The sequence below is a fragment of the Rattus norvegicus genome, chromosome 8 (assembly GCF_021556685.1).
Source record: "Rattus norvegicus strain SHRSP/BbbUtx chromosome 8, alternate assembly SHRSP_T2T, whole genome shotgun sequence".
Taxonomy (NCBI): domain Eukaryota; kingdom Metazoa; phylum Chordata; class Mammalia; order Rodentia; family Muridae; genus Rattus; species Rattus norvegicus.
In genome coordinates this window covers 117,484,396-117,512,267 of record NC_141541.1, presented here as the reverse complement: position 1 = coordinate 117,512,267, position 27,872 = coordinate 117,484,396, and the positions used below count along the sequence as shown (strand labels likewise).

Genomic DNA, 27,872 nt, shown 5'->3' with positions numbered 1-27,872 from the left:
ACTCTCAACCCAGCCATGAGAGCTTAGCTTCAGCACTACGGTCCACTGTAATTAGTTTAAATTACGGGTAGATGTGTCTCACAGAGGCCAGTGGCCTCACGTCTCCTGGAGCTGGAGTCAGATGGTTGTAGCCACCTAATAGGAGTGCTGGAGGACTGAACTACTTTGGGGAGAGCAGCTAAATTCTTTTGACTTCAGCGCCATCTCGATTCGACACTGTGGCCAGAAGATGGCAGTAAGAAGCCAGACACCAGCAGTGGGAAGGCACACAGCCTACAGGTCTGAGGAACATGTCTGCCAGATAGTCCGTGCACTTGGGAAGAGGACCCCCATCTTGCAGCCAAGACATTTCCTTCTAAACATCACACTTTCCTTCAGTTTCTGGTAAGTATGGAATAGGTAAACTATCATCCTTAAGATGCTTGAGAAAAGATTGCTCTACACCCTTGGGGGCCTGGAATTCACTGTGTAGAGCAAGCTGGCCTTGAACTTGCAGTGTCCCTCCTACCCCCGCCTCTCAGGTGCTTGGACTACAGACGTGCACCACTGTGCCTAGCAAGAACAGAAAACTCTTTACAAATTAGTAACAAGCTGAGCAGTGCTTGTACCTTTAATCCCAGCACTGGGGAGGCAGAGGCAGGTGGATCTGTAAGTTTGAGGCCAGTGTGGTCTATAAAGCAAGTTCCAGGACATCCGGGGTTACACAGAAAAACCCTGTCTCAGAAGAGAAACCAAAAAACAAAACAATGTTTTGCCTACATGTATGTTTGTGCAGCATGTATGTGCCTGGTGTCCACAGAGGCCAGGAGAGCATGGTGGATCTCCTGGGCTTGGAGTTGTAGATAGTTATGAGCTGTCATATGGATGATGGGAATGAAACATGGGTCCTCTGTAAGAACACGCAGTGTTCTTAACTGCTGAGCAGAAAACAGATCCAGCCAGGTCCGGTGCCACTGAGCAGTAATCTTAGCATTTGGGAGGCTGAAGCAGGAAGATTACGACGACAGCCAGGCTGGCCTAGGCAAAGACTTTTTCTCAAAAAATCTCCATACAGATATCAGAATTCAGGTAGATGTGTAATCACATATATTTGTATCGTGGGGAAGTAGTAGACATGAGTAAAGTGCCCAGGGAGGCCAGAAGGCATCATGTCCCCCAGAAATGTCATTACACTTGCCAGCCACTGCTGCAGGTGCCTGAGAACTGAACTCAGGTCCCTTGGAAGAGCAAGTCTTCCAGCCCTTTACTTTTGAGACAGGTTCTCTGAAAAGAGATGAAGCCTGTGTTTTCACTGACCTAGGTGGTTTGGATGTGTGCTTTCTAGGAGCCTGACAAGGCAGATACTGTAGGCCTTACTGTCAACGGAAAAGACAAGGCAGACCTCTGCTGGGCCCTAGCGTAGTCCAGACCGTCTGGGCATCAGTCAGCATGCTCCTCGGGTGCCCATTCCCAGGGTCCCAAGTGACTTCCAAAGTGATCTCAGAGCTAATCAGCACAGACCCAGCCGTGACAGCCACAGGTAACCTTCTTCTGATAAAAAGGATACTGGGTGTGGTGAGGAGCACCATTAGTTCCAGCGCTCAGGAGACAGAGCGCAGTGAGTTCAAGGCCAGGTGGTCTACATAGCAAGTTCCAGGTCAGCCAGGGAGAAATAGTGAATCCCCGTCTCCTAAAGATTTTAAAACTATATATCCCATCATCCGGACCATCAGGGCAATCATCACCGCACACTAACACGTTCTGTGGCAGACAATGAGGGCATCCCCTTGCAAACCGGGCGAGAAAAGAGGGAGAGACTGATCAAACCGTATCATAAACATTCTATATTGAAACTCGCCAGGCCCCAGGTGAGCCACGGCCAAGTCCTGTTGGCACTGGTCCTGCCGTTCCTGGCTATGGCGATCGAGTGAAGACTTGGCTTCCTGTCTTACATGGTAACGTTTTTATTTTCATGACATCTTCTATCACAATGTTCTGTGAGGTGAGACATGAGTGACTCAGAGCGTTCTCTACTCGCCCATCCCATGAGCACACGCCCAAGCACGCAGAAAGCCTCACCTCCTCACAGGACTCCTAAAGACTGCAGAAGCCCAAGCCTAGAGCAGAGGTGTGTCTGTCACCATCCCTGCCATGTTGACTTAAGGTGCCTCCCTCCCTGTACCTGTCTGAAGTCTAGCCAAGACCACATTCCCCCTGTCAGCCCTGTTCTCTAAGACTGTCAACACCATAGTTGGTCAGAGCAGCCACTGGGAGAGCCAAAAACATTCTGAGTGAGGGTAAAATCTGAACTAGGACAACTATCATTAGTACTAAAGTTCACATGCTCCCAAATGAGGGCCTCACTGCTGACCGTCTGTGATTGTGGTTCCCCACATCTGGCAGGCATGGGCAAGACAGGATCTGACAGAAATAGCAGCTGTGATTACCCCTGGCATGAAAACCAACATCTTGGCTCCTGCTATCTTGAAGACAAAGATTCTAAAAGACAGCAAGAAAGGACTCTTGGAAGTGTATCAGCCTATCTCTTCAAACCCTCAGGGAAGCCAGGGTACTGGCTATACACACGAGCCAAGGGGGAGCTCTCTGAGGATACCTGACCCTTGCCTGGGGAAGCCAACAGCATTCTCAACCTCCAGCTCTTCTCACCCAGCAGCCAAGGGCACTACGGAACCACGTTCTTGAAGCTCATCTACAGCTTCAGATAGGAAAATACCACAAGGTGACCACTACACAGGCAGGTGGAATGGCTCTGAGCCCCTGGCATAGGTTCCTCAACGTGGACAGCAATATGGAAACTGGAATCCAGAAACAGGGTGAGTCATGGACCCGTGAAAGCCATGCTGCCTGGAGTCACCTTTAATAACACCATGCTTCCTCAATTCCTTTCAAAATTCATGGAACATGAATGGAGAAGTTACCACAACCTACAAGCAAGGTGGACCTCTTAAAAATGGAGGACAGAACCCCACATCAGGCCCCAACTCTCCCTGAGCCATATTGTGCTTCAAGTTCTCCTTTCTGGGAAGTGTTGCCTCTGGCAGGCCCTTCCTAGGAGCCGGAGAGAGCTTGTAAGCTCTCACTGTGGCCTTTCATGGGGGTCAGGAGACCCTTTAGAGCGTGAGGCCCATGTCCCCCAACAGCTGCTAGTTATATCTTAGCAGAGGGGCTGGTAAGTCCGCACCATGTGCTATCCTTTAATGAAGAGCTGTGCCATCACTGGACCACTGCTCTCCCCAAGGCTCCCCTGAAGCAGTTGTCCCTCCCCATAGGCCACCTGGAAGACAGTGTGGTCCTGAGGCGCCAATCCTGCTGAGGCAGCAGCAGCCTAGAAAGGCATTTTTCTCTCTCTTAGGCCTTGGAATTGGCAACAGCGAACAAGGACAGAGGAAGCTAAACTCAAGGTCAAGGAGGATGGATGAAGAGGACAGGAAGTGGGCGGGTTCTCTTCCTTCCTCTGTGATTCCCAATGGGACATAGGTCAGTGCTCAAGAACAGTACAGTCTCCCCAGGGGCCTGGAGGGCCTACTAGACATTCTCTGGAAACCTTAAGTCCCCAGCTTCCTGCAGGCTGGCGTCACCCAGGAAGTGGTCAGAGAGTCACCAGGCTTCGGGCAGGCCTGGCACTACCCACTGAACCACTAGGTCCCAGGCCTATAAGGCAGGTCCAAAGGGGCTGAGGCTGTGAGCTGGTACCACAGGAGACTGGGAGCCACCTTTCATTAACCTCTGCTTGTCAGTCACTACAGGCATCTACGAAGGTGGCCTCTCCCTTGAGATTCCAGGGCTGCCCAGGAGGAGCTGAGACAATAGCAGGCCAAGGCTCCCTGGTCCCTATAGATCCGTGACCTTGTTTTCCACAGCAGCCGCGATCTGCTGGAGCCGGTATCCCAGCTGCATCTTCTGGGCAGTGCCATCCTCCTCCAGGGCAGTGATGATCTGAAAGGCAGGACCAACAGAATCAGAGAGACTTCTCTGGACTCCACAATTACCACAGGTAGACTTCAGCAGGCCTAGTAAGGGGGCATTTTTGGGGGGTGGGGGTGGGGTAGGCAATGGAAACCCAGTGACACAGACGTACTGGCGAGGGTTGTTTTTCTAGGGTGTTTGAGGCATGGTCTCGGCAGAGCCTTAAACACAAACTTCCTGCCTCTCCAGTGTAAATACAGCTGAGCACCCCCACATGCAGATGCTCAAGGACAGGCGTCAGGAGTGACATGTGCCACTCACCTAAATTTCTTTCCTTGCCACGCTCATTTTGTATAGAAGCCAGCCTCACACACCCACTGGCCTTCTCACAAGGTCTGTCATAGACAGCCTCACTGCCCTTCCTGCCAGCTAATGGCATTTCGTGATTCTCTGCACCAAGAGGACACACATGGCTTGGGAGAGAGGTATCGAGGCAAAAACCAACCAAAGCAGCACCAATGAGTTTGGCTCGAAAGACCGGTGGCGGCAGAGCTTAGGAGAGCAGCTGCTGTTCTTGGGCTCTAAGAGGGGGCTGCATCACCCCTGCCCGCCTGTGCTGGGGGCTGATATCACAGCGAGTGAGGCTGCGAGTCCTTTGGTTGTTACCAGACCACTCGGCTGAGGGCACAACACAGGTTTCTGTGTTCTCAACACCAGGCACATCGCTGGGCTACACAAATGAGGTAATTCTATAGGCACTCATAGACTGATTAACAGTGACTGACATACATGCATTTAGGACATCAAGGCTGATCAAGAGAGTCCCCAGAAAGACCCTTCCTGGTTCTGCTGTCCCCTCATCTACCCTCGTCGTGTGCTTGACACCCCTATGGTTTATGGACGTGCAGTCTGGTCTGTACCCACAGGGTAAGGCCAAACTTGGGATTGAGGAGGGCTGATAGCTAGGCAGTCTTCTGGCACATCCCACATACTGTCTCTAGATGCTCCTAACCACTACCACCATGCCTGGGGAGCCCCACTGCAGAAGCAGGATGGGGAATTGTGGGCACAGGGAGACAATGTCACTAAATGACCCTGTGGGACCTCACTCAGCCTCCCAAGGAGCACACTGAGCTCAAGGTTAGCCCTGCAGTGGGCTGGCTGTGCTCACCTGGTCATAGTACTTGTTGATATACTTGTAGAGTTCATGCAGAGCTACTCGAGCACCAAGGTCGGCAGAGCAGTTCTAGAAGAGGGCAGATGAAAGTGAGGGAAATGAAGAAGTTGTAGTGGGGAAGAGGCTCAGGACCCCAGAGAAGGAGGAGGTCAGAGACATGGACCTGAGAAAGCACAGCCCTGCAGTGGGCAAGGCAAAGCACAGTGACAGCTCGGACACGACAGGGCCAAACCTCCCTGGTAGGAAGGAACTCCAGGACTAGCTTCAGCAGGGCTGGAGTCTCCACTGGGGCCCTGCCTGCCTCTCCCAGTCAAAGCTAGAAATCCCTCCCACTTATTCCAAGCGACTACAGGCTGTGGGACTAGGAACTGGCTGGGAACTCGGCACAATTTTGCTCTGATCTTACTCAAATGTTTCCCAAGACCAGTCCAAGGCCTTCTGTGAGGACACTGGACCCACAGCCTCCTTGTCTAGAGACTAATGATGCAGCCGAAATAACTCATGGAACTCTTAGGGGGACCGAATGCAAAAGCACACCCCAAGAAGGGCTTGACACAGTGTCCCCCCAAAGTATAGCTGTGTTGGTATGGGTGTCCTCACAGTCAGTAAAGGGACAGTTCTCATGGGTGCGGAGGATGAAGCGTGGTTCAGAACGGTGGGTAGCATGGGCTGATAAAAGGCTTAGAGCTGACTCCTATCTACTCTGCAGACCCCCAGGCTGCACGCAGACAAGCGCCTGGTAGACCTGATTAGGTGATCAAACGAGACCCCTGCTCACTCTGATGACATGACAGGGCTGGCCTTTTACAGGAACACAGGAATACTCTGCCTGTATGATGACAAGGTGTGTCCTCTCCCAGGCAGATGACAGGGGGTGACAAGGACCTCCACAAATGATAAGTATGACGGGGAGGCCTTACCCGGGACAGCTCTGCCAAGACTGAGTTCATCTCTTGGTCACTGGCTGGGACAGTCTGTCGGATGTCTGCATAGTACCTGCCAAAAGGCCCGGATGGCAGAGGATAAATATCCAGGGCCCACTCAGGGCTCCAGCCGCACACCTGCCTCTCCAGACCCACTCCCTCCTCGGTACCTTTCCACCATCTGTTTGTAACGGGGAATATCTCGAGCATACAGAAGCTTGTTGATGGGAGAATCCTGGATACCAGCAGCAGGACAGGAGAGAAGGAAGGCTCAAAGTTCAGTAAGGTCATCAGCTCCTGGGGCTCCCAACACCATCAGTTTTATAACAAAACGACCCACACCACAGAAACCTCCTGATCCCCAGCAAACACTAGCCCACTTTCTTGTTTTTCCTACATGTTACTTTTGTGTTTGTATGTGTGCATACATGTGTGGAGCTAAGACAGGAGATGGCTCTCTCCTTTCAGCACATGGGTCCCAGGGACTGAACTCGGGTCATCAGTGTTGGCAGCAGGGGCACCCCCTCCACTCTGTTCACCCCCTGAGACTGACCATGGCCACTTTCTGGGGTGCCCATGGGATGAGGCCTGGCGTGGGAATGCCTTAAGTCAGAGGCTGTCTCCAGACCATCTTCTCCCAGGCACTTTATAGCCACCAGCTACCTAGGTGACCTCACTGTCCCTGTCGTATCCCTCCCAGCCTGCTCACCCGGCCCAGCTTGTGGTCGGCCAGGGTGCAGGCATCCATGAAGGTCTGTGCGATGACCAGCAGCACCGCGTCCATGTTATCCGAAGTCTGCACATCGAACACAAACTGTGGGTTCTTGATGATGTTGATCCAGAACCTCAGAGGCAGGCTGCAAATTGGGGGAACGGAGCCGGTAACTGTGCCTGCCGTGGAGGCGGAGGTCCCCACATGTGTCATGAGCCCTGTTGCTCCCATACCTGTTGGTCTTCCAGATGTGGATGGTGTCCTGATCAGAGATGCCATGCTGCTGGGCTTGTTCATCCAGCAGGTCAAAGAAGTACTTCACAGCCAGAGGCACGGGGCGGCTTGTGCTGAGGATCACCTGGAACAGGTCATCCACAAACTTCTGCAGTGTGCCCTGTGGGGAAGGGAAGGAGCAGAGAGCCCAGTTAGACAGATCTCAGCACTCCTTCATGTAAGCCGCACACTACCCCCATGTCCCATGAGTAGCATCCTTCGTAACGACCCAGACCCCATCGTCCCATCGCCCGTTCTCTCCCAGTTCGACCTTCATGGATAGCAGGCGTGTCAGGTAGATCTCAGGGATAGCCTTGGCTCGCTCTCGCTCCCCACCCCGAAGGCTGCCCCTCCTCGGCCTGGGAGGCTCTGGTTCATCACTCGGCTTTACCAGGTGCCAGGGCCGGATGCCCCCTTCATCTACATCCTCCAGCATCGGAGTCCCTGTACCAAGATGTACGAGCTTGGTGCCCCTCCCATGGTGCCATCTCCTCCTGGAAACCCAAGCCCAGATAACTCCCCCAGGAGTGAGGGTACCTGGCTGAGGCTCCTCTGAGAAGAGAAAAAGATACTAGCCCCACCTCAGTCCAAAGGACTTCCCTGCTCCCCAGGACTGGGCAATACAAATGCAGGAAATTACAATTAGGAAGAGGAGGAGGGAGGGGGAGGAAGGGGAGGAGGAAGAGGAGGGAAGAGGTACTCACGTTCTCCAGGGACATAATCCTGGTTTTCCCTAAGAATATGCTTGGTGAGGCAGGGGACAAGGGCCACCGTTGCTCCATCTGGGACCTGCTAACCACAGCTGGTGACCCTCCAGTCAGTCTTCGCCTACCCTACCCACCTCCAGTCCCCATCCTTCCCACCTTGTAATGCTGCAGTGTGTTCAGACGCCTCCACAGACCCTCAAGTTCAGAAGTGACATCCTCGTCAGAAAGGATAAGGTGCCCAGCCACTCCAGACCGCCATTCTGTAAGAACGAGAGGACTCGGTCAGGGCTTCCAGGACCTCTTACTGCAATGCGGCCCATCTCATCTGACGTGGAGACATGGCCCCTTCACCTGGGGGTAGCCTTGCTCTTGGAGGAGCAATCTAGAGCCAGCCCAGGCCCAACACCATCTCAGAGTCCTCAAACTACCCTGCTCCTGGCCCTCACCAACATCCAAGGTGCGAGAGTCGGGGCGCTGGGCGAGAGGCACCCCCTTATAAAGCTGGTCTAGCATCTTCTCCTTGGCCTGGGAGATGGTGTCGCAGTCCAGGACTTTCACTGGCACACTCTGGGCTTCTCCTGCTCCGGGCCCCACAGCCAGGAGAGCATTCAAGGTCTACGTAAGAAATGTGAGAGATTTCAGGATTGGTTCCACGTGTTGGATGACGAAGACACAGGTCAAGAACAGGGACAGCCATGAAGAAACCACAGCCCGAGCCCACCCTAGTACTAAGCAGAGTCCTTGACTCTCTTCACCTGTCTCCCTTCACTTGATGCCAATGCTCATGTGGTGAATGGGAGAACCCGCAGGAGAGCACCCAACCCTCTCATGCCTGAAGGAAGTCTGTGTAAGCCAGGACTCCTCACACAACATGGAGGGGAACGGCTGGGTCCTCCCTTGTGTGCAACAGAGAGGAGCCACAGGCAGGACTACAGAGTGGCCACTGCCTTAGGGGACAAGGCTGCATCCCTGGTGAAATGGCAAGAAAGATACTCTGGCACAGCGCAAATCTGTGGTTCCATCCGAAGTTGGGGAGCCTCTGAGATTGCCAATTCTCAATCCTACACAGCGAGGGCTCTCGCTCACTGGGAGAAGGATGTTTGCTAGCTCGTGGGAGACCATGAGTTCCTACCACCATTAAATGAATAAACAGCCTCTCTCTGGCAGGGAGTCAGAAGTCGGGTGGACTCTATATCCAGGTTCAGACCACAGGCTGGGACAGACTGATGGAGCAGAGCACCCTTACCAGGGGACGGTACTCCACGTCCTCTCTGAGCAGGCGGTTGTCATTCAGAGTGTATTTGGCTTTGCCAGTCACACTGTCCACAGGACCCTTGTCCACTTGATGTTTAATCCCTCTGAAGAGCATGTACAGGGGCTCTCCTACAGAGTCCTGGGAAAGTGTGGGTAGTCAGGGCCTCTGGCAGGAGGCAAAAGTACCTGGGGCATGTTTTGTGGGTGATGTCTCTGCACTGGCACGAATGGCCAAGATAAATGAAGTGCTGGAGGCTTAGTGCTCTAAAGGGCCCCACCCTCCCTAACCAGGAGCTGTTGGCCCCTCCCTCACCCTCACGAAGGTGTAGAGGCAGATGGACATCCAGTTGGTGAGCAGCTTTTCCACCACAGTCTCTGTCCTGAGATGGCAGGAAGGGAAGGCACAGACTATAGGGCTCCAGACTCCAGACCCAAGCCCCCGCTCTACTCCTGGCCCCGGCTGTCCCTCACCTCCCCCTCACCCTGCTCTACTCCTGGCCCCGGCTGTCCCTCACCTCCCCCTCACCCTGCTCTACTCCTGGCCCCGGCTGTCCCTCACCTCCCCCTCACCCTGCTCTACTCCTGGCCCCGGCTGTCCCACCCTAACGGCCACTGACCTGCGCAGCATCAGCTTGGGGTTCTTGGCTACACACTGGGCTACCAGGTCACTGAGCAGAGTACGGAGGATGTCCGTGAAGTACTCAAGCTTCCCGTGAAGGGCAACAGTGAGCAGAGATGCCACGTAGGCACGGTCTCGAGCAGAGAAGGTACGCTGACTCTCCAGTGTGTGGATGAACTAAGGCCAGGGAGAGTGTGAGAGGGGGGAAGGTTCAGAAACAGACAGCGAGACTAGGCCAGCAGGCAGGAACAGAGGGATGGGGCAGCCAGGCTGGGAGCGCACCTTGGTAAGGAAGAGCTTGCTGTTTAGCAGGTTGGAGAGCTGCCCCAGCCCCTGTTCCACAGTGGGTCGCCTGCTGTCAGGCACACCGAGGTCCCTGTGCAAGGGTGACTCCTGGTGCCCAGGGAAGAAGACCCTCTCAGCATACACTTTGTAGTCAAGGAAGGGGATGCCGCTGCCAAGGAGGTCACTGGTGAGATCGGTCATCTCCGTCATGAGGTCTGTTGAGTAGAAGAGTGTCCATGGATCCCATGTGAGCAGGGCAGCTGCAGGCAGAGCCCCAGGCTACTCCCACTCTAGAAGCCGCACCTGTAAACTCCTTCTTACAGCGGTCCCGCACACTGCTCTCCAGATTCTCCAGCTGGATCTGCACCTTTTTATAGTCCCTCAGGGCCTGCTTGCTCTTCCTCCTACCAAGGCAGAAGGGAAATGTTAGCAGGCCAAAGTCCTTTCTAGGCTCAACTTGGTTCAGGCCTGCTTAACTCTACTCCAGGCCAATCCCAACCTTGCCTGACCATGCCCAAGTCAGCCTGACCCAGAACAATCCATCCTGTCTTGTTCCCATCAAACCACATCTATCCATCACTCAGCCTGAGGGTCAGCAAACCCGGGTCATGCTGTATAGGGTCAGCAAACCCGGGTCATGCTGTATAGGGTCAGCAAACCCGGGTCATGCTGTATAGGGTCCACAAACTATTTTTAAAAGCAGGGTTGTCAGAACTCAGCTATACTTGATGGCCCAAGAGCTGAACTGAGTATTGCTGGAGACCACCAGGCCTGTTGCAACCATTTCCAGAGGTCCGATCCCTGATGTAAAATATTTGCTGAGTGGGACTGGAGAGATGGCTTAGTGGCTTCTGCTCTCAATTATCAGCATCCACACGACAGCTCACAACTGTCAGTTTCTGGGGATTTGGCATCCTCACACACAAGTATATACAGGCAAACACCAGTGCACATAAGATAAAAATAAATCTTAATAGATCTCTACACACACACACACACACACACACACACACACACACACTTTGCAGAGCCCTGCTCTCAGCTCTGGCCAACCCTACCTGTAGATGAGGACAATGACGATGACCCCCAGAGCCAGGAGAGACACGCCCACTCCCAAGCCCACTTGGGCTGCCACAGGAAAAGCCACAGGGCTCTCGCCATCGTACTGCACATGACCCAGGGAGAAGCGCAGGTTCCCCATCTGTACCTGTGTGGGAAGCTACCCGTGAGCCAGGGCCCCAGATATCATGGTGCCAGCCTTGCCCAGGCCCTGCCCGCTGACCGTGAACTCCGGCAGAGCGTCGGGGGCCTCACGGAGGGCATGGTGATGTGGCAGGGGCTGCTCCACAGGGGGCTCGCAGTACAGGTGGTGCCGGGTCAGTGTCTTCACCACGCAGGGGCCATCTCCGATCATGGCCACCACCTCTTCCTTAGACATGGCAAGGTCCAGATTCTCCCCCTGCAACATCGGGTCACTGGTTTGTTTCTTGCCTCTGTCCCCAAACGTGAGAGGGATGGCCCTGAGACCATCTGTTAGCCGTGATTCCCCTGCGGGTGGACCCCATGGTCAGAGGTGTCCTTTAGACCACCTCTGCTCACCATATGGTCTGCTCACCATAACTCCTTTGTGCTCGAGTACCGTTCTTCTCACAGCTGAAACGCTGGAGAACCTAAAAGAGTTCCCCACACCCTGGGCAGTTAACGGAGTTACCCTCATCGAGGTGCTGTTGGATCAGCTGCCTGTGACCTGTCCATGTGCCTACACATGCACGGACTACTCACCATGCACATCATGAAAAGGGTCTCGAGTTACCCACGTAGGCCAGTTGCCAAATGAGGATCAGCCTGTTACCTAATGTGTACCACACTACCCATATGCCAAGCCATTTACTTAACCAAACTGATGCCTTAATGGAGCCCAGGGACCCAGGCCACCAGTCAACCCCCTGCAGGGCCTGCTGGCTCCTAAGCTGTACCAACCATTTCATATTCTCCCAGCTTGTCCCTTCAACCCTGACCTCTCCAACATACACATACTGTTCTCCTAGAGAAAAGCCCAAGAAGATGTATTACCTCCACAGAGAACACACTCCCTGGCTTGTGCCGGAATGGCGTGGTGGGATCCTCGGGGTTGAGGGAACGCAGGGTGGGATCAGCCTCATAGGAGAAGGGTGTGGGGCTCAGTGTAGCAAAGTCAAAGACCATGTTGTCAAGGATAAACTCCACCTGGACCCAAGGGTCCTGGGGCGGGCCAGGGAGGGCAGGCGAGCGGCACATGATGAGGTGGGAGGAGTTCACGAGACATGGCTCTTCGATCTGTAGAGGAGGTCAAGTGAGGCACCGCGTGAGACGTGAGGCTGAGCAAAGCTGGGAAGCATCTCCTTTGGTACCAACAACCCATGGCCGTTCTTGGGTGAGGGGAGAGATAGCCAGCCTGGTGCGAGCAGAGAGGCTCATAGGTATGCGATTTGATTGACAATGGCTCTGGGCCCACATACTTTCTCAGGGACCACGTGGTGCTTCTGCCCAAGCCCCTGGCCATGCTGTGGTACTCTTGGGATCACAGTCACTCGGATTCTTGGCATCTGTACTACATCCAGATTCTGGCCTCGGACCCATATCTCTCGTCCTCCACTGAAACACAGCCCAGGAGTCATGTGTGATTTGCATAGCTCAGACCCAGCCAGCTCAGCTGCAACCCCAAATTTCACTCATGACCCATTTGGTCAACAGTAAGGTGGTCAAAGTCCCCATTCCCAGCACCCCACCTCCCCTATGATGAGAACTTCGAAGACCTCCCAGACATGCTTTCAGCCCCCCACCTGAAGAAGCTCTTGGCGGGGCCCACAGAGGTGATGTTGGGGTCTGCTGTGTACTTGAATTGGCTGTGCTGAAGCCTCCGTTCAGTGGCTCCGAACCAGACCATCACTGGGAGTTCGGCAGGCACAGGGTTTGGGCTGGTCTCACAGTGTAGCTGCTCAGACTGCTGCTCCAGGAGCCTGGGTGGAGGGTAGAAGATAGGCCAGATCCAGGAGCTAGGCACCTGCTCGAATCTGGCTCACTGAGGTTCCTTGCCCACCGAAGTCCCCGTTGTGTAGCTCCAGAAACTGGACTTCTACCACAGCCCTGGTTTCTGGCTAAAATGTTCTTGTGGGGCAGATTAACCCATTCCACACTGACTGTTCTCAGTACCCCATCTCCACCCTGGCGTGTGTGGATTTTGTAGAACAAGAAATCAGCCCTTGGGGGTTGGGGATTTAGCTCAGTGGTAGAGCGCTTGCCTAGGAAGCGCAAGGCCCTGGGTTCGGTCCCCAGCTCCGAAAAAAAGAACCAAAAAAAAAAAAAAGAAAGAAATCAGCCCTTACAAGTGGCAAGGCTGGTCTCCAACCACCACACGGATGTCCTCTAGCCGTCCAGTCAGGAGCTTAGAACCATGCAGGGTGAGGTGGGTACCTCCTGCTCTAGGGCCATGGACTGGGAAGATGGAAAGTACTTTTGGATCCTACGGGGAAAAAGATGGGGAAAGACAGACAAAATCAGGATGACAGAAGCCAGGGCACCTCAGACAAACAGGGAGCCCTAGGATGGGGAGCCTTATGAAGCCTTAAATAGCCTGAGTCGTCCACAGAGGGCGAGGCCTGCTGGCAGCTGGAGTGGTCTAGCATTCAGGCACCTGATAGGCAAAGCTGAACTCTGAGACACCGTGTCCTCTTCCAGGTACCTCCACTGCCACTGCGCCTGTCACCTCCTCCCCGCTGCTTCCAGTGATGCACACAAGACTGTGGGCACAAGACAGGCAAGTGAGGGAATGCCAGGCTGCAGATGTCCTTCCAAAGACCTGGCAGATCCTCTCCCCACCACACTGCCAGGTGTTCTGCTGTCCCTATCCCCATAAGATGTGTCAGCACCCCCTCTCACTTTGAAAGGAACCCATTATGGCACACCGGCAAGCCATGGCATCCGAGAAGCCACACTCCTGGTTCAGTCATTCAGGCACACCCTCCAACAAGGAGTGTATTTCCCTGCTGTGACACAGGTTTACAAAGGAGACCTGGAGAGCTGATTTGTGGTCAAGCAGAGGAGCGAGTGAGAGGACCACACCAGCCACCCCAAGTCTCCCCTACCACGGTATGGTCAGCGCCCACTTGTGAAGTGATGGGAACTTAATCTGATCCTAAACAGAAAATTCCTAAAAAGCCTCTAGTCAGAAGGGAGGCAGATGTGAACAGATGTAGAAAATGCTGGTTCTCAGCCAGAAAACAGAAGCCTGGGGCACATGAACTCCCAGAATGTTAAGTCTACAGTGGTTAACATTGTCACGGTCATACAAATACCAGCAGGCAGAGTGAGTGGTGAACTAGCGGGAGAGGCTCCAGCCATTATACATTTTACACTTCATAAATCACTTCCTGAATCACCTAAGTCTGACGGTTCTAGAATTTTAACAGTGTAGAGGTTCTGGAAGTTCTCAGTTACCCCTGAAGGAAGAGTGAAGGCTCCCACAAAATATCCCCCGTTTAAGATATGAATTATGGGGCTCTGCAACAGCTCCTCCTGAGGGTACATTGCGTGGTTACCCTGACACTGTGCAGTGTGGGTCCTGCTGGTTATGAGCATCTCCTGGAGAATGTTCTCTATTCACCCGAGGCCTGCTGGAGGGCAGCCGCCACTGCCTCTCCTGAGAGAGCCCAGTCAGGGCAGGCCTTGGAGACGTAGTACATCCAAGAAGAGCCCCCAGCCGGCTCCAGGCAGTGATTCTGCCCGATACACTAACATGATCCCCAAGCGCCTGGGTCAAGGCTCTGCAGATATACACAGCAAGCCAGAGTTCCAGGCCATGCTAACCCAGCACTAAGGCACTGACACCACAATCAAAGACGGAGAGAGGCAGGCAGACGCATGGAGGAAGGAGGTCCTCAATGGGAAGCCATGCAGCCAGTGCCCTCCCACGTTGGGCCAACCAGCTCACCTACTGGAAACGTCGTACTCGCCAACATCGACCGCACAGGGCACTCCTGCTACTCTGACCATGCCCAGGACGTCCTGGACATGCTGGCCCAGATTGGAGCCCCTGATGGTGACACGGGTGCCTCCGTCTATAGGTCCAGTCAGCGGCTCCACCTGTTCCAGGACAAGAACATTCACCTCACCTACCTGTCAGCCTCTGTGGTCTGAGGCAGCCCGGCCTCCCATCTTGAGTTCTGTGCACCCACGGCACAGACATCCTCCTTGTAAGAGTGGCAGTGATGGAGAGAGGGGACGTACCGAGTGAATTAGAGGTGCAGGGCACTGGGTGGCCACGGTCTCGGCTTCATTACAGGCTTCTCGGGCTACACAGCGCGGGTGCTCCCCCTCGCACCACACACAGTCGTACTGAGGCATGGCCGTTTGGCAGCGGCTGCAGTCCCCATGTCCCACAGAGCAGTCATACAACACCACTGGAGACAGCGGGGACGAAATGTAACACGGAGCCTCGAGGGGCCCCGCTACCAGCAGCCTGCCCTGCGGTCCCTGGGTGGCCTACCATGTAGCCCATCGGCACTGTCCACACGCAGACCACCCGCCCAGCGCAGGAACAGTCCCACTTGGAGTTCTGGCTTTGAAGCTTCATAGCTGAACTGGAAAAAGAGGAGAGAAGTCAGAGCCTCAAGTCTGGGCCAGGCCTGGGGTAAGGCTCAGAGAAAAGACCAAATTGACCAGTTAGGGGAGCAGCGTCTCAGGTCAGAGTTGGAACTCAGGGATCCCAGGGTGAAAGGGCAGGAGATCAGTGATGGAACTAGAGAACAGAACCCCCTGCCGAGTGACAGGGACCCCACGAGGCCCAGCTGGGGTTCTTCCATCTACTGTCAAAGCTCAGCTTGCGACAAGTTCACGGCATCTGAGGCTAATGGCCGGCCTGTGCCCACCCCTGCATGTTCCATACCTGGTGCTGCTGGCACTTGATGTGGCACCATGTGTCTGGAGGTGGCTCACACTCCACCTGAGCCTCCACTGCCACCTCGAGGCCCTCCAGCACCAGCACACACTCACTGCTCCTTGGGCCGTCCTGGGGGCAGAGGACATGTTCAGGTAGGCTGCAATACAGGCCCTGCCACAGTGCAGCCCAAGTCGGGAGAGAAAGCTGGGGCTGGGGATGGCTTCTTCCTGCTCTCTAAGACCTGAGCAGACTTTGTTGAGTAGCCAAGCAGCTTGAAGGGGAAGTTGTTAGCTGGATAGGCAAACATACCTGGAAGAGCCACAGGTTCCTGCCTCGAAGCTGGACTTCCCGCTTCACGTGGACCGGTATCAGCAAGGAGCCTTGGACGTTCTCCACACAGGGGCAGGAGCTCACCCTCTGATTCACCTCTCCCTGCAGGCACCAAGGGCGAGGCATCTGTGGCTCCCACCCTGACCGCCTCAGTCCTCTGCCTTGCTTGGCTCCATGGCAACACTGTCCTCACCCTCCCAAAGGAGAATCCCAGGGTGAGCAAATGGCTGTGTCTTCCCCTCCCCTCCCGAGGCCTCCTTCCTGGGCTGGACCTCACCAGCTCCCAGAGCCCGGGGGTGTCGTACTGGTAGTCGAGGCTGGACAGGAGGATGAGGGGGGCAGGAGGGCCCTCGTGCTCTGCTGAGTCGCCATCACCTGAGAGGAGTGTGGAAGTGGAGAAGGCGGGCGTGTCACCCCCCATCCACTCCTCCGCCTCGAGCAGCTCGCCGCCTCCTTTGGTGAGCCAATCCAGAACTGGCTTCATGGAGCCAGTGGCCCCTGGGAAAATGGTGGCTGGAGCAGTGCCAGGGGGCTGATCCAGAGCTACCATGGAAGGCAGAGTCTCAGGGCCAGGCTCTGTGGGGGATACTGCAGCTGCATCTGAGGGGAATGGGTAGGAGGCCAAGAGGTCCTCAGGCGTGGTCAAGGGTCCCAGGTCAGCGGGGGCGGGGACAGTGGTTCCAGGTGTGGTAGGGGGCTCAGGAGGGAGGGGCTTCTCGTGGAGAGGTGACTCTGTGGAGGTAGGGGAAAGTATGGGGCCAGGGCCTGCCCATGGGCCCCAGAGGCTGAGCCGGGAGGGCTTGGCCCCGGGTAGGACATCTGAGGCTATGGAGGGAGCCCTAGGCTCTGCTGGGAAGGTGTTGGGAGTTGGAGTGGCTGTGGCTCTGGGGACTGTGAGTGGGAAAGGGGTGAGTACGTCCCTTGCAGGAGGGATTAGGGGGAGAAGTGGGCTCTGAAGGGGAAGGCCAAGACAGACAGGAGGGCCACTCAGCAGGCAAGTGCAGGAGCAGGCAGGCAAGGGTATGTTAAGAGGGAGAAAGACCAAGGAAAAGAGAAACAAAAACATCCCGTTAATTCTCTAACGCAGAAACACAGAGGGCGGGGGGGGGGGAGGTCTGTGCTGAGGTGGGGAACCAAGGCCACACCTCTTGCCTCTCAGCTTAAATGTCCTCCCAAAACAGATGGGATGGACAAGCAGCCATTCTCCAGTGAATTTGCCACACAAAGCAGCTGGGGTGCTCAGGACAGAGCTTCGTGGGAGGCTGGCAGGCACAGAGATCCCAGGCCAGTAGAAAACCCTCGCCCCGGGAACCCCGAGCTCCACCCTCAACGTGCCTCATCCTGGAGTCCCACTAACCTGTTGGCTTGCCACCATAGGCCCAGAGTCACACGAGGCCTTGTGCGTACACAGCTGCTGCCACACACACCAGTTACAGCCCCAGCGGCTGCTCACACAGGCCCGGCACCTGCATACAGTGCAGTCAGTCAGTCAGTCAGTCAGTCAGTCAGTCAGTCAGTCATGAAACAGACTGACAGAAGGGAGCCCAGAGCTGGGGACAGGTAAGTTAAGGAACTCACGGTGCAGACGGGAAAAACTCGGTAACCGCCATGCAGTCATAGAACGAGAGGGAGGTGTTGGCGATCACCACAGCACCAAACCTGAGCTCCACATTCACGGAGATATGGTCTGCAAAGTTGGGGAGAAAGCCAGAACTGAAGAGTGCGGAGGGCTGGGGATCCACATGGAATGAGGCTGGCACCCCAAATAGAGACAGGAACTAGGGTCAGAGAACAAAATCCACGGGACACAGCACAAACACCAGGGTCCTGGAGCCAATCAGGGGACTCGGAGCACATCCAAGGCTATTTCTGGAGTCATTTCTCATCCCAGTAAGACCTCTTAGAGCAAGATGGAAGCAGGGTGGGGCTCCCAGGTCCGGGGCTGGCCCCTTCTCTCACCCACCGGCTCCTCTCTGCAGCACTGGAGCCTCACTAGGGTCTGGGGAGGGACACATCACACCAGAACTGGTCAGTAGAGCAGGACTCTGTTGGTCCCCAAAGTAGCAGAAATATGACTCCTCTGGCCAGAGAGATGGCAGGCCTGGCACCGACAGGAAAACCTACCGAGAAAGCCAAGGGCACACTTTGGCACGAGTGCATAGTAGGTTAGGGACTCTCGTGTAAGGGCACTGGCATCCCTCACCAACGCCTTGATTGATAGCAGATTAGAGAAATTCAAGGCCCAAGAGAAATGGCTAATCAAGGACATGTGGCATTTGATGCAACGACACAAAAAAATCCAAGGTCTCCATCCGTCCATCTCCACAGCTCTCCCCTCTGGGGCCCTGTCCACTCTGGTCACTCACCTCCCTCCTCTCTCCCCGACTAATGTTGGCAGGGCTCACGGCCACCACTCGAAGACAGCCTAGTTCCGACTGGAAGCTCCACAGCCACTGCTCTGGGCCCTGGGCCCTTGAGCACTCCGACCGGCGACTACACCTAAGAAGCAACAGTACCTAACTGTGACCCGCTGGCAGCCACCGAGAATTCACACAGCAGACACACCTCTAGTCCTGAGGCCCTCCCTGGGCACAGCCCTCACTCGGAGTTGATAACAGTGCTCCTGCGTCTGTTATGGTGGACCAAAGCCCTGGGCAGGGGATAAAGAGCTGGGAGCTGGCTACCCACAGGTTAGAGGATGAGGGTCAATGGACAAGGTGAGGAATCTTGTGCGAGGCACTTACAGAGGCACAAGCCCGGGTCGGGCTAACACTAACCTGCCCAGGAGCACACACCATCCGCAATAAGGGTCCCTGTGAGCAAGGCAAGAGTCGCAATCCAGGTGCTGAGCACAAGGGGCCACAGGAACTTTCACAAGCTGTGACGGCAAAGAGGACCTGGGGCTGGCAACCCGAGAGCCAGTGCCCCACCCACATATGGGTCCCGGTTCCTGCCCAGCGACCCCTCCCAGCAGTCATTCCCTGGCCTTGTCCAGGACTTACTGTAGTCTGAGTTGCTACATACAGATGCTCAAAGGTACCATCAAAGGTAAGATCTCTGTTCACGGCAGACCCCGGCTGGATGCTCTGTTTGGAATATGGGGCAGCACTTCTCCCAGGGCCTAAGTAGATCTGAGATGAAAGACCACAAGGCCTGGCACCAAGCCCAAAGCCACAAACTCAAGACCTTCCTGCATTTAGAAAGAACTGTTTTCTGTGGTGGGGCAGTCTTCCAGCCTTGGGTAAGGTTTACGTGTACAAGAGGAAAATCACAGGTAAACTCCACCCAACCCTCAGAGGAGTGGCACAGACAGCTGGGGTGGCATGTAGCGTGTCACACATCCCAGCCTCAAAACTTCCTAAGGACATACCCTATGCAACTGTCCTTGACTGTCACCCAGGAAAGCAATAGTATGTCCATCCTCCATGGTGACTGCCACAGCAGTTAGCTGAACCCCTGGCAGCTCCAGAATTGGTGTGGCTTCCAAAGGGACGCAGCTGACCATGGGACTGGGTGTGTGGTCCGAGCCACATGGAAAAGCATCCGGGGTGTCCTACAGGTAAGAAAAAGGCATCTCTGAGACCCTGCCTGGATGATCTCCCAGAACAACAACCCCCTAGACCCTGGTCTCTAACAGCAACAGTCCTGCCCTGGGCAGTACATTCCTGTAGCCTGCTCCTTAGCCTTTGCTCAGCGCACTTCCACCCCGAGTTTCTCGTGGTTCTGTCTCCCGCCATCCCCTTTCTGGAAGCTAATTTCTCCAGTAGCTACACTTAATACTTTCTCCTGAGCCGTGCCCTGAAGGTCTCAGAGCCTGGCTCCTCATCCATTCCCAGTGCACTTGCCAGGCCTTCTGCACCTCACTGACTCAGTGAACAACTGTGTCTTCTCTATACCCTCCCTGGCTAGAGCCATGTCCCATCGTTAACTTTTTCTTTTGCTCTAATGCTCACATTCTACCCTTACCCTAGAGCCCCAAACAACCTCTTAGCTGACTTCTAAGAAGTCACTTCTTTTTAGATTTATTTTATATATTTATTGTAGATTTATAGATTTACTTATTTTGTATATGAGTACACTGTCACTGTCTTCAGACACACCAGAAGAGGGCATCAGATCCCATTACAGATGGTTGTGAGCCACCATGTGGTTGCTGGGATTTGAACTCAGAACCTCTGGAAGAACAGTCAGTGCTCTTAACCACTGGGTGCCCTTGAAACTACTTCTTTAGCACCCTGACTCAAGCCCATGCCTGTACTGCTCCCTGCCAAGAGGCACAGCCATTGAGATAAGGTACTCCTCATCTTCAGGCCTAAATGGAGGCACCTTGCACCTGTCATGAGAACTACTCCACCTACTCCCAGCTCCCCTCAGATTTTCTCAGTAAGTGCTTGGTGGCAAACGCCTAGACTCACCACTGGTAGCTGTGCACAGTCGGAAAGGACATCATAGGCAATGTCAGCCACCTTGGTCCCATTCTCAGCACGGCCTTCCCGGGTGTAACAGGCATCTCGAGTATCATTAGCAAGCTGGTCTACCTCATCCAGGGGGAAGGCACAGAGCACAGAGGTTCCAGATGCCCCAGTAGATGCTGACAGGGGCCAATCCACAGTAGGAGGAGCTACTGAGGAGAAAGCTGCGAAGAGTATTTCCCCACGGGCCACCTCCTTGGATGTGGCTACAGCTGCAGCCTGGATAAGACCATAGCGGCCACCCTGGCAGGCCAAGGGCAATTCCACATAAGAGTAGTAATGCTGGTCCTGAAGGCACACTCGGGACACGTAGGCACGGAAAGCTCGAGAAGGGGCCTTCAGGTCTCGCCTCAAGAACAGGAAGTATGCGCTGGTCCCACGTACGAAGGCACTCACGAAGTGGTGGCTGTACTCAGAGAGGCGGCCCACTGCCAGCTTGGCTGTTTCTTCGTAAGAGAAAGCAGCTTGGGGGTCCGGTGGTCGCAAGGCTCGGGTTGTAATGGGAGGAATTCCACCACCTACGCCCCTGCTGGTATATCCCCGTCCCACAAACAGGAGGGGTTCCCCTGCTAATCCCTGGGCCACCAGCCCCACTGTGCTGACCGCAGGGTCATTTGCAGCCACATACTGGGTGTCCCCAGGTCGCTCTGGCCGTAGCAGCAATTGCCTGATCTGTCCCAGGCTCCGTAGCTCACAGATGCCCTGGTGTACGCTCCCACACACCACCAGAGCCTCTGGGCTCACCAGGAGCAGCTGGTTAGGGTTGTTAGTAGGCTGGGCTTGGGGACATTCATCAGGTATCACAGGTGGCAGGCAATCCCGGCTGTCATTCACAGGGCCCGTGGACACCACAGCTTCTAGCTGCAACCCAGGGCTCAACTGGAACAGGAAGTTGGTGGCCCCTACATAGAGGGTACCTGTGGTGGGGTCTCTCGCCAAGTGTTGTAGATGTGTGCCATTGGCAGTGAAAGCAGCTGGTACAGGGAACTGCAGGGTGAGGACACAGCCAGCCCAGAACACCTGGAGAAGAACTGGGCCGAGGACAGACATGGTCACCTGGCAGAGAGAAGAGTTGGCCGAGATTCAAACAGCCAGCAAGGTACTCAGAAGCCACTGCTAAGGGGCAGGACTGTAGCACTGAGGGTCAAGATGCTCCTCCTAACCTGGGCTTCTCAGAGATTCCTAGTATTCACTAGGCCCAGATGTCCAGGGTGATCCCAGATCTACAGTTACCGGGCAGACACAGGAGACCCGCCCCTTGTCTGTAGACACTACTATGTTCTCAGGGGATCTGTACCTGTCCACACTCCACTTAGCTTCACATTCAGTCTTGTTCCTTCTAAACCCTGCTCTGTGAGTCAAATGAAGTGACAAGGCTCTCAGAGGAGGGAGAGGGCCCCCTCTCTGTGGGTGATGAATTCTTGGGTAGGATAAGCGAGTCTTTTTTTTTTTTTTTTTTGGTTCTTTTTTTCAGAGCTGGGGACCGAACCCAGAGCCTTGTGCTTCCTAGGCAAGCGCTCTACCACTGAGCTAAATCCCCAACCCCGATAAGCGAGTCTTATAGACCACCAACATGTCATAACAAAGCAAGAATGAGGTGCAGGTGGGTGTGGTAGTGCACGCTTTTGTCCCCATCATTCGGGAAGCAGAGCCAAGCGTATCTCTGTGAGTTTGAGTCCAGTCAGGTCTATACGGCAAGTTCCAGGACCACCACATAGAGAGACCCCGTCTCAAAACAATAACAAAAGAAAGGAAGAAAAGTGTCGGATGGGGACCTTTCGAGCCAGGAATCCAGAGAACGAAAACCAGAGGACCAACAGGCCATACTGGGATGAGTGAAGGCTGAAGGACAGGGCCCCACACTGGGGAATTCTGGGCTGAGGTGACAGTCACACTGTTCCCCGTTGGGGTGAAGTCTGGCTCACCTGGCAGGGCCGGCTGGATCAGCAGATAAGGGCATGACCTGAGCAGGAGTCACCTAGCGGGGTGGGGGAAACAGAGTATGAAACTGGGGGCTGGGCTGCAGGCATATGGGAGTCCCGGACTCCCCTCCCCACTACCCAGTCTGCCTGTGGAGCCCGGCCCAGCTTGGCCCTCAGCCACCAAACACATTCCATAGAGGACGCCTCCTCAGAGCCCACACGGGGAGGGGGAGGGCAGCAGAGCCAGGCACCCGAGGGGCCTGGGAAAGGTCAACTAGAAAGGAGACCCATGGCCATCTGGGCCCAGTCAGGCCCCCAGCACCATGGTCCCTTCTCAGTGTTCTTCCCATTCTACCCTTACTCTGTTCTGCTCTGCTCTGTCAAGAACTGCAGCTGTATACCATTCACACAAGCCAGGGGCCACCCCCACCCAAATGGTACCAGCATCACACACACACACATACACACACACACACACACACACACACACACACACACACACACACACACACGGATCTATGTATACCACCTACCCTGAATGCATACAACTGCACACAAACACAGGAGCACTTGTACATACAGATACACAATGATGCATGTGGATAGGACCTATGCACCCAGTAGACGCATACAAACACAAACACAGCACCCAGGGCACATGCATCTACGTTCAGGCACCACATAAAGAGTCATACAAAAACCCGCCCCCTACAGATATTGCACAGATGCATCAGATCCACCCACCAGAGACAGACACATGCCACCCATCTTAGATTCCTGCACATACGGACTCACACACACTTCCCTGGTTCCAGTCCTAAGTCCTAGAAAGCTGTGGAAGGCAGGCCATCTCCTGGAATTTTCTCTCCTGCAGGTTGTAGAGCCTGAACCCAGAATGCAGTATGCCTGGTGGGCCGGGCATTCTGAGGAAGGGGTCATGCCTGGCTGTGCCCTTTAACCCGGGGTCCTTCCCTAGGACCTCTGCAGACTTTTGAGTGCCTGCTTTCTTACTCTGCAGGCCCTAGCTAAGGTCCCTAAAGCCCAGACCTAAGTAACTATGGCAACACTACCTTTCCCATACTCCAGTGGTCCTTAAGCAGGAACACAGAGTTTCGTTATGGGACAAAGTATTCCACAGTGAAAAACACTCTCCCCTCCTTGTGCCCAGGCCACATTGCCCGGGCCCTCCCACCACCTAGCTGCCAGCCTGTCTATGTGGAATATTCCCAGAGTTCCCTTCTTTGCCCCTGGATTGGCCCATACATCAGAAGCTGCGCACGGCTAGGCGCTCCTGAGGCTGCCCTATCATAAGCTGGGTTGGGCACAAGGCTAAGAGGAAGGTCCAGCAGCTTGGTGGGAGCAAGGACGCTGTGGTCACAGCCCAGTGGGAGAAGGGGGCCATGGCCACAGTCTGGCTGGGCACTGCTCCCAAAATAGCTTGGGGGTTTCCATTTTTAGTGTGCAGAGAACAGGGCAGCTCTATGGGAGTAGGAACAAGGCTGCCTCTGTTTGCCACCCAAGGGGGTGAGGGGGAAGAGGCTGCAGGGAAAGTCTTGAACCCAGCCAGAAGCCCAGGACTGTGGCAAAGCCAGGCTACTAAAAAGCCCCCCACCTTGTTTCCAAGGGGTGGATAGACCAAGTTTCTTCTTCTGGAAAAGCAGACGCCATCTCTTGCTCTTTGCTACTGCCCAACTACTCTCCCACCACCTTGGGCCACAGATGGGCCTTGGGCACAGGGTCCCATAGTGAGACCAGCATTTGCTGTTTCATTAGCTTGTAAATATTTGCCTAGCGCCTACTGCATGCCAAAGTTTCTCAGCCCTCAAGGGGCAGTAACAAAGCCACTCCCCAAACTGAAGTTGAGGGGAACGTACAGAGAAATGTGAGGGCTCAGAAAAGCTCAGTGCACAGGTCAGAGGTTGACTCTCTATAAGAAACGACGTCAATAAGGCTACATACCAGGGGCAGGGAAGGGCGAAGGGGACTGACATTTTTCTCCTCCGTGCTAGCACACAGATTTCACTGGACTTCAGTTACAGGCCACAGAGGCATCTCTAGTCCCTCCAGTCTATGAGGACCTCACTGGAATTTCTTTTAAACAACAGTGTAGTGCACATACTCAGGCTTTTGGGGTACCCTCAGGCTGGAGAGAGAAAGGTCAGGACCCTCTCCCCCACATCCTCCCCCACACATGCCCCTCGTTCCAGCCTAAACTGCAGGCTTGTTCTATTCCTCTCTGCCATCACAAGGGCTGTTCCCTCAGCCTGGAATGCCCACTCCCTCTTTCTCCCATTACCTCCCACGCCCTGCCATCACCTCCCAGGGGAGGCTTCCCAGGCCTCCCAGGGTCCTGAGGAGGTAGGCCTGTGTGGTAGATGAAATGGACCCGCCCAGCTGCCAGCCTTACCTATCTTTCCTGCTCTTCCTTGGGCTCTGAGCCTCAGATTTCCCATTGGTGGGAGGGCAGGAAGGACTGCTCTGACCAGTAAATGTAGTGGTGTGTACCTGGCCTGAGGTGGGCCCTAAGACCATTTACTTCAGTTCCATCCTCCCACTCTAGACAAGAGCCCTTTGAAGGGCTTTTAATTAGAAGGCCCCAGCAACCGGCAGACCCAACGTAGAGCAGGTGTTCCATACATGGTGAATGAGCCCCCATTCCACTGCCAAGGAGATCCAGTCAGGAGGGGTAACATGGAACTCACATGCCGCTTTCAAAGCCCCTTGGCTCCTCGAAAGGCAAGGAACTGGCCCAGTTTTATTAACGATCAGACTAGAGCTTATTTGGAGCCAAGCCTCACGTCCCTAACTTGCACTGCCAGTATCTCCTCCCTACTCCCCACATCTCAGGCTGCCCAGGCTCATCGCCAAAGTCTAACTAACTCTGCCTGTGCCCAGGCCTGCCCCACAGGCCTCCTCAGAGCCCACACTCCCCGAAACCCTTCCGCAGTGACCAAAACTGGTTGCCTGACTTCTGCAAAGGGCAAGCACCACCTAACTCCCCTCCTGCGGGCTCACAAATTCAAGCCTCTCCACATCTGCACTTGTCTTGCCTGGGAGTTGGGGAAAACTGGCCTTCCCTTTCTGAGCCCTGCCACCCACACCCTCCATCCTCCCCCCGAACTCCCCCCCGACTGTCCCACTTAAAAGGAAGAGTTACTTTTTGACAGTGAAGTGGTGCGCACTGCACACCTGCTTTCTAGCTGTTGAGTAGGGTAGAAGGGAGCCATCATTTACCAGACACCCGCCATAAATTAAGGCGCTCATCAAGCATCGGCTGGGTGTGTGGGTACTGAGACAGAGTCCCAGTGTTAAGAGGCTCGAGGTCCTCCTTTGTCAGTCTCAGCCTGAAGGGTCTGTTATCCTATGGGGAAGCCTCCACTTCCCTACTTCGGCTCATCCTCAACCCTCCTCCCTCCACCGCGCCACGGGACAAAGACCCCACCAGTGGCCCTGGGAGGGCGGGGAAGGGGCCGGCCGGTCCCGACGGCGGCGGTGGCGGCAGCGAGGAGGGGGCGCGGAGGAGCAGCTCCACCTCCTCTGTCTCCCAATCGCGTTACAGGCGGTGCCGCCAGAGTTTGCCTTCGCGCGCGCGAATGTGGTCCCAACTCTGTGGACCGAAGCCGCCCACCACTCCACTCCGGCTGCCCGTGCCCAGCAGGATCCAGGCCTCCGGCCGTTCCACCTGGGTGCGCGCGGCTCTCGCCTCGGCCCCGCCTTCCCTACCCAAGTCCCGCAACTCACCGCCCGACCCTCTTGCGGGATGCGCGCGGCGAGGCGTCCGCCCGCAGCTCCGGGCTAGCTCAGATCTGCGCGCGGCGGCCTTCCCTCCCCTCGGAGGTGGGTCTGGCGGAGCCGCAGCTGTTACCCGGAGACCGAGGGGCGGAAAAAACTGCGCCCGCCGCCCGCCCCTCCCGCCGCGGCGCTGCCTCCGCTGGGAACAAAGGAGACAAAGCCGCGTCGGCCGGCCCGGGCTCCGCTCCTTCCAACCCCCCCTCCGCCCGTCGGGCCGCCCTCCCCCCGCGCGCCGCCCGGACCAGGCCGGAAGCAGCCGGGAGAACGGAGTACGCGGCCCCAGCCACCCGGGACCCCGCATTCCGGTCCCGCGGGATCCGAGTTTGTGAAGGGCCTAGGGGGAGTTGATCAACCCCTCTCATTAAATGGGGGCTGCTGCACCGGGGCGGTAGCCATGGCAACGCAGACATGTAGGGTGAGGAGCCCAGTCCGGAGCGTGGGCGGTCCGCCCCGCCCAACCGGGCCTCACCTGCGCGCGGCTTAGGAGCCGGAGGCTGCGGCCATGGTTGCTAGCCTTACACCGGGCGTTGAGATACAACACAGGAGGCTTTCCCCGTCCTGCCAGAGTTCTAGGGACTTGTGCCCCACACCTGCTCTGCCTGTTCCATAACCACCATCTTCACTACCCCCAACGCACCTCGCCCAGCGCCCGGAGCGCCCTCATTCCCTTCTAGATCCCGGCCCTTGTGGCCATCATCCTCTCCCCAACTTTCTTTACCTGGTCTCCTAGGCGCCGGCTTTCCCTCTTCTCACCTGGCCCAGCCCACCTTTCCTTCTTTCAGTTCTTCACAACACCCAACCTCTCCTTCCGGCCCCCACCCCTGGCTGTTTGAAGAGAGCCCGGGCTTTGGACCTGAGTTTGCGCCATCACTAAACCATGTAACCTGACACCCCTCCCCCAACCTATTTGCTCTCCGACAAGTAGGGGGTGATACCACCCATAGCTGGGCTGTGAAAGCGGGGTAGACTGGCTGCGAAGTGCAGAAGTAATAGGGTCTTAGTTCCTTCCCTCCTCCACGGCCTGTACCTGGAGCCATCCAGAACTCAGAAGCCTTGAGCAAGTCTGGACTCCTTCCTTGGAAAACACCTGGGTCTTCCTGGGAAGGAACTCTGGGCAGAGGTTCTCTCCTCAGGGCGTCTTACGTAGGACCGTTCACACCCGGGCTTGCCAAAGGCAATCTGTGGAGCCGGGACCTGACCCATCCCGAGGGCTTTTGAAGGACTTTGGCTCAAGGCCATTGGCAAAGTGTCCAGAAAGACAAAATCTGCATATACGTCACCTGGAAGCCTCTAAGGTTAGAGGGCTCTAAATCGGGGAAGCCAGAGCCTTCCGTGTCTGCCACTTCGCTAAGGACTGATGCCTGGCTACTCTACCATCACACCCTCACACTCCCATGGGGAGGGGGGGGTGGGGAGAAGGGGTGCTGGCTTGATTTATGTCAACTTGACAGAAGCTTGAATTATCTGAGGGAACTTCAGTGGGAAAAAATCTCTCCATAAGATCCCCCTGTAGGGCATCTTCTTAATTAGTGATTGACAGGGGAGGGCCCAATCCATTGAGGGTGGGGCCACCTCTGGGCTGG

General features: G+C 55.4%; 1 protein-coding gene across 9 annotated transcripts; it reads right to left on the bottom strand.

The window, feature by feature from the left end:
- Positions 1-1,803: 1,803 nt before the first annotated feature.
- Positions 1,804-27,478, bottom strand: Plxnb1 (plexin B1). Of its 9 annotated transcripts, XM_087562402.1 has the most exons (39): positions 26,239-26,481; positions 22,501-22,553; positions 21,493-21,631; positions 20,519-21,021; positions 19,474-19,656; positions 19,106-19,234; positions 18,881-18,981; positions 18,470-18,602; positions 18,067-18,223; positions 17,682-17,790; positions 17,461-17,569; positions 16,381-17,055; positions 16,083-16,205; positions 15,780-15,902; positions 15,381-15,474; positions 15,122-15,294; positions 14,826-14,977; positions 13,530-13,635; positions 13,222-13,358; positions 12,679-12,855; positions 12,355-12,490; positions 11,930-12,172; positions 11,139-11,315; positions 10,915-11,063; positions 10,160-10,260; positions 9,854-10,071; positions 9,570-9,748; positions 9,266-9,332; positions 8,945-9,091; positions 8,145-8,313; positions 7,855-7,958; positions 7,696-7,780; positions 7,263-7,435; positions 6,952-7,112; positions 6,716-6,863; positions 6,177-6,241; positions 6,004-6,079; positions 5,078-5,152; positions 1,804-3,936 (listed from the first exon to the last, which is right to left on the bottom strand). In XM_087562402.1, the coding sequence occupies exons 3-39, from the start codon at positions 21,623-21,625 to the stop codon at positions 3,832-3,834; spliced, it is 5,895 nt and encodes a 1,964-aa protein (XP_087418528.1). In that variant the 5' UTR covers positions 21,626-21,631; positions 22,501-22,553; positions 26,239-26,481; the 3' UTR covers positions 1,804-3,831.
- Positions 27,479-27,872: the final 394 nt, after the last annotated feature.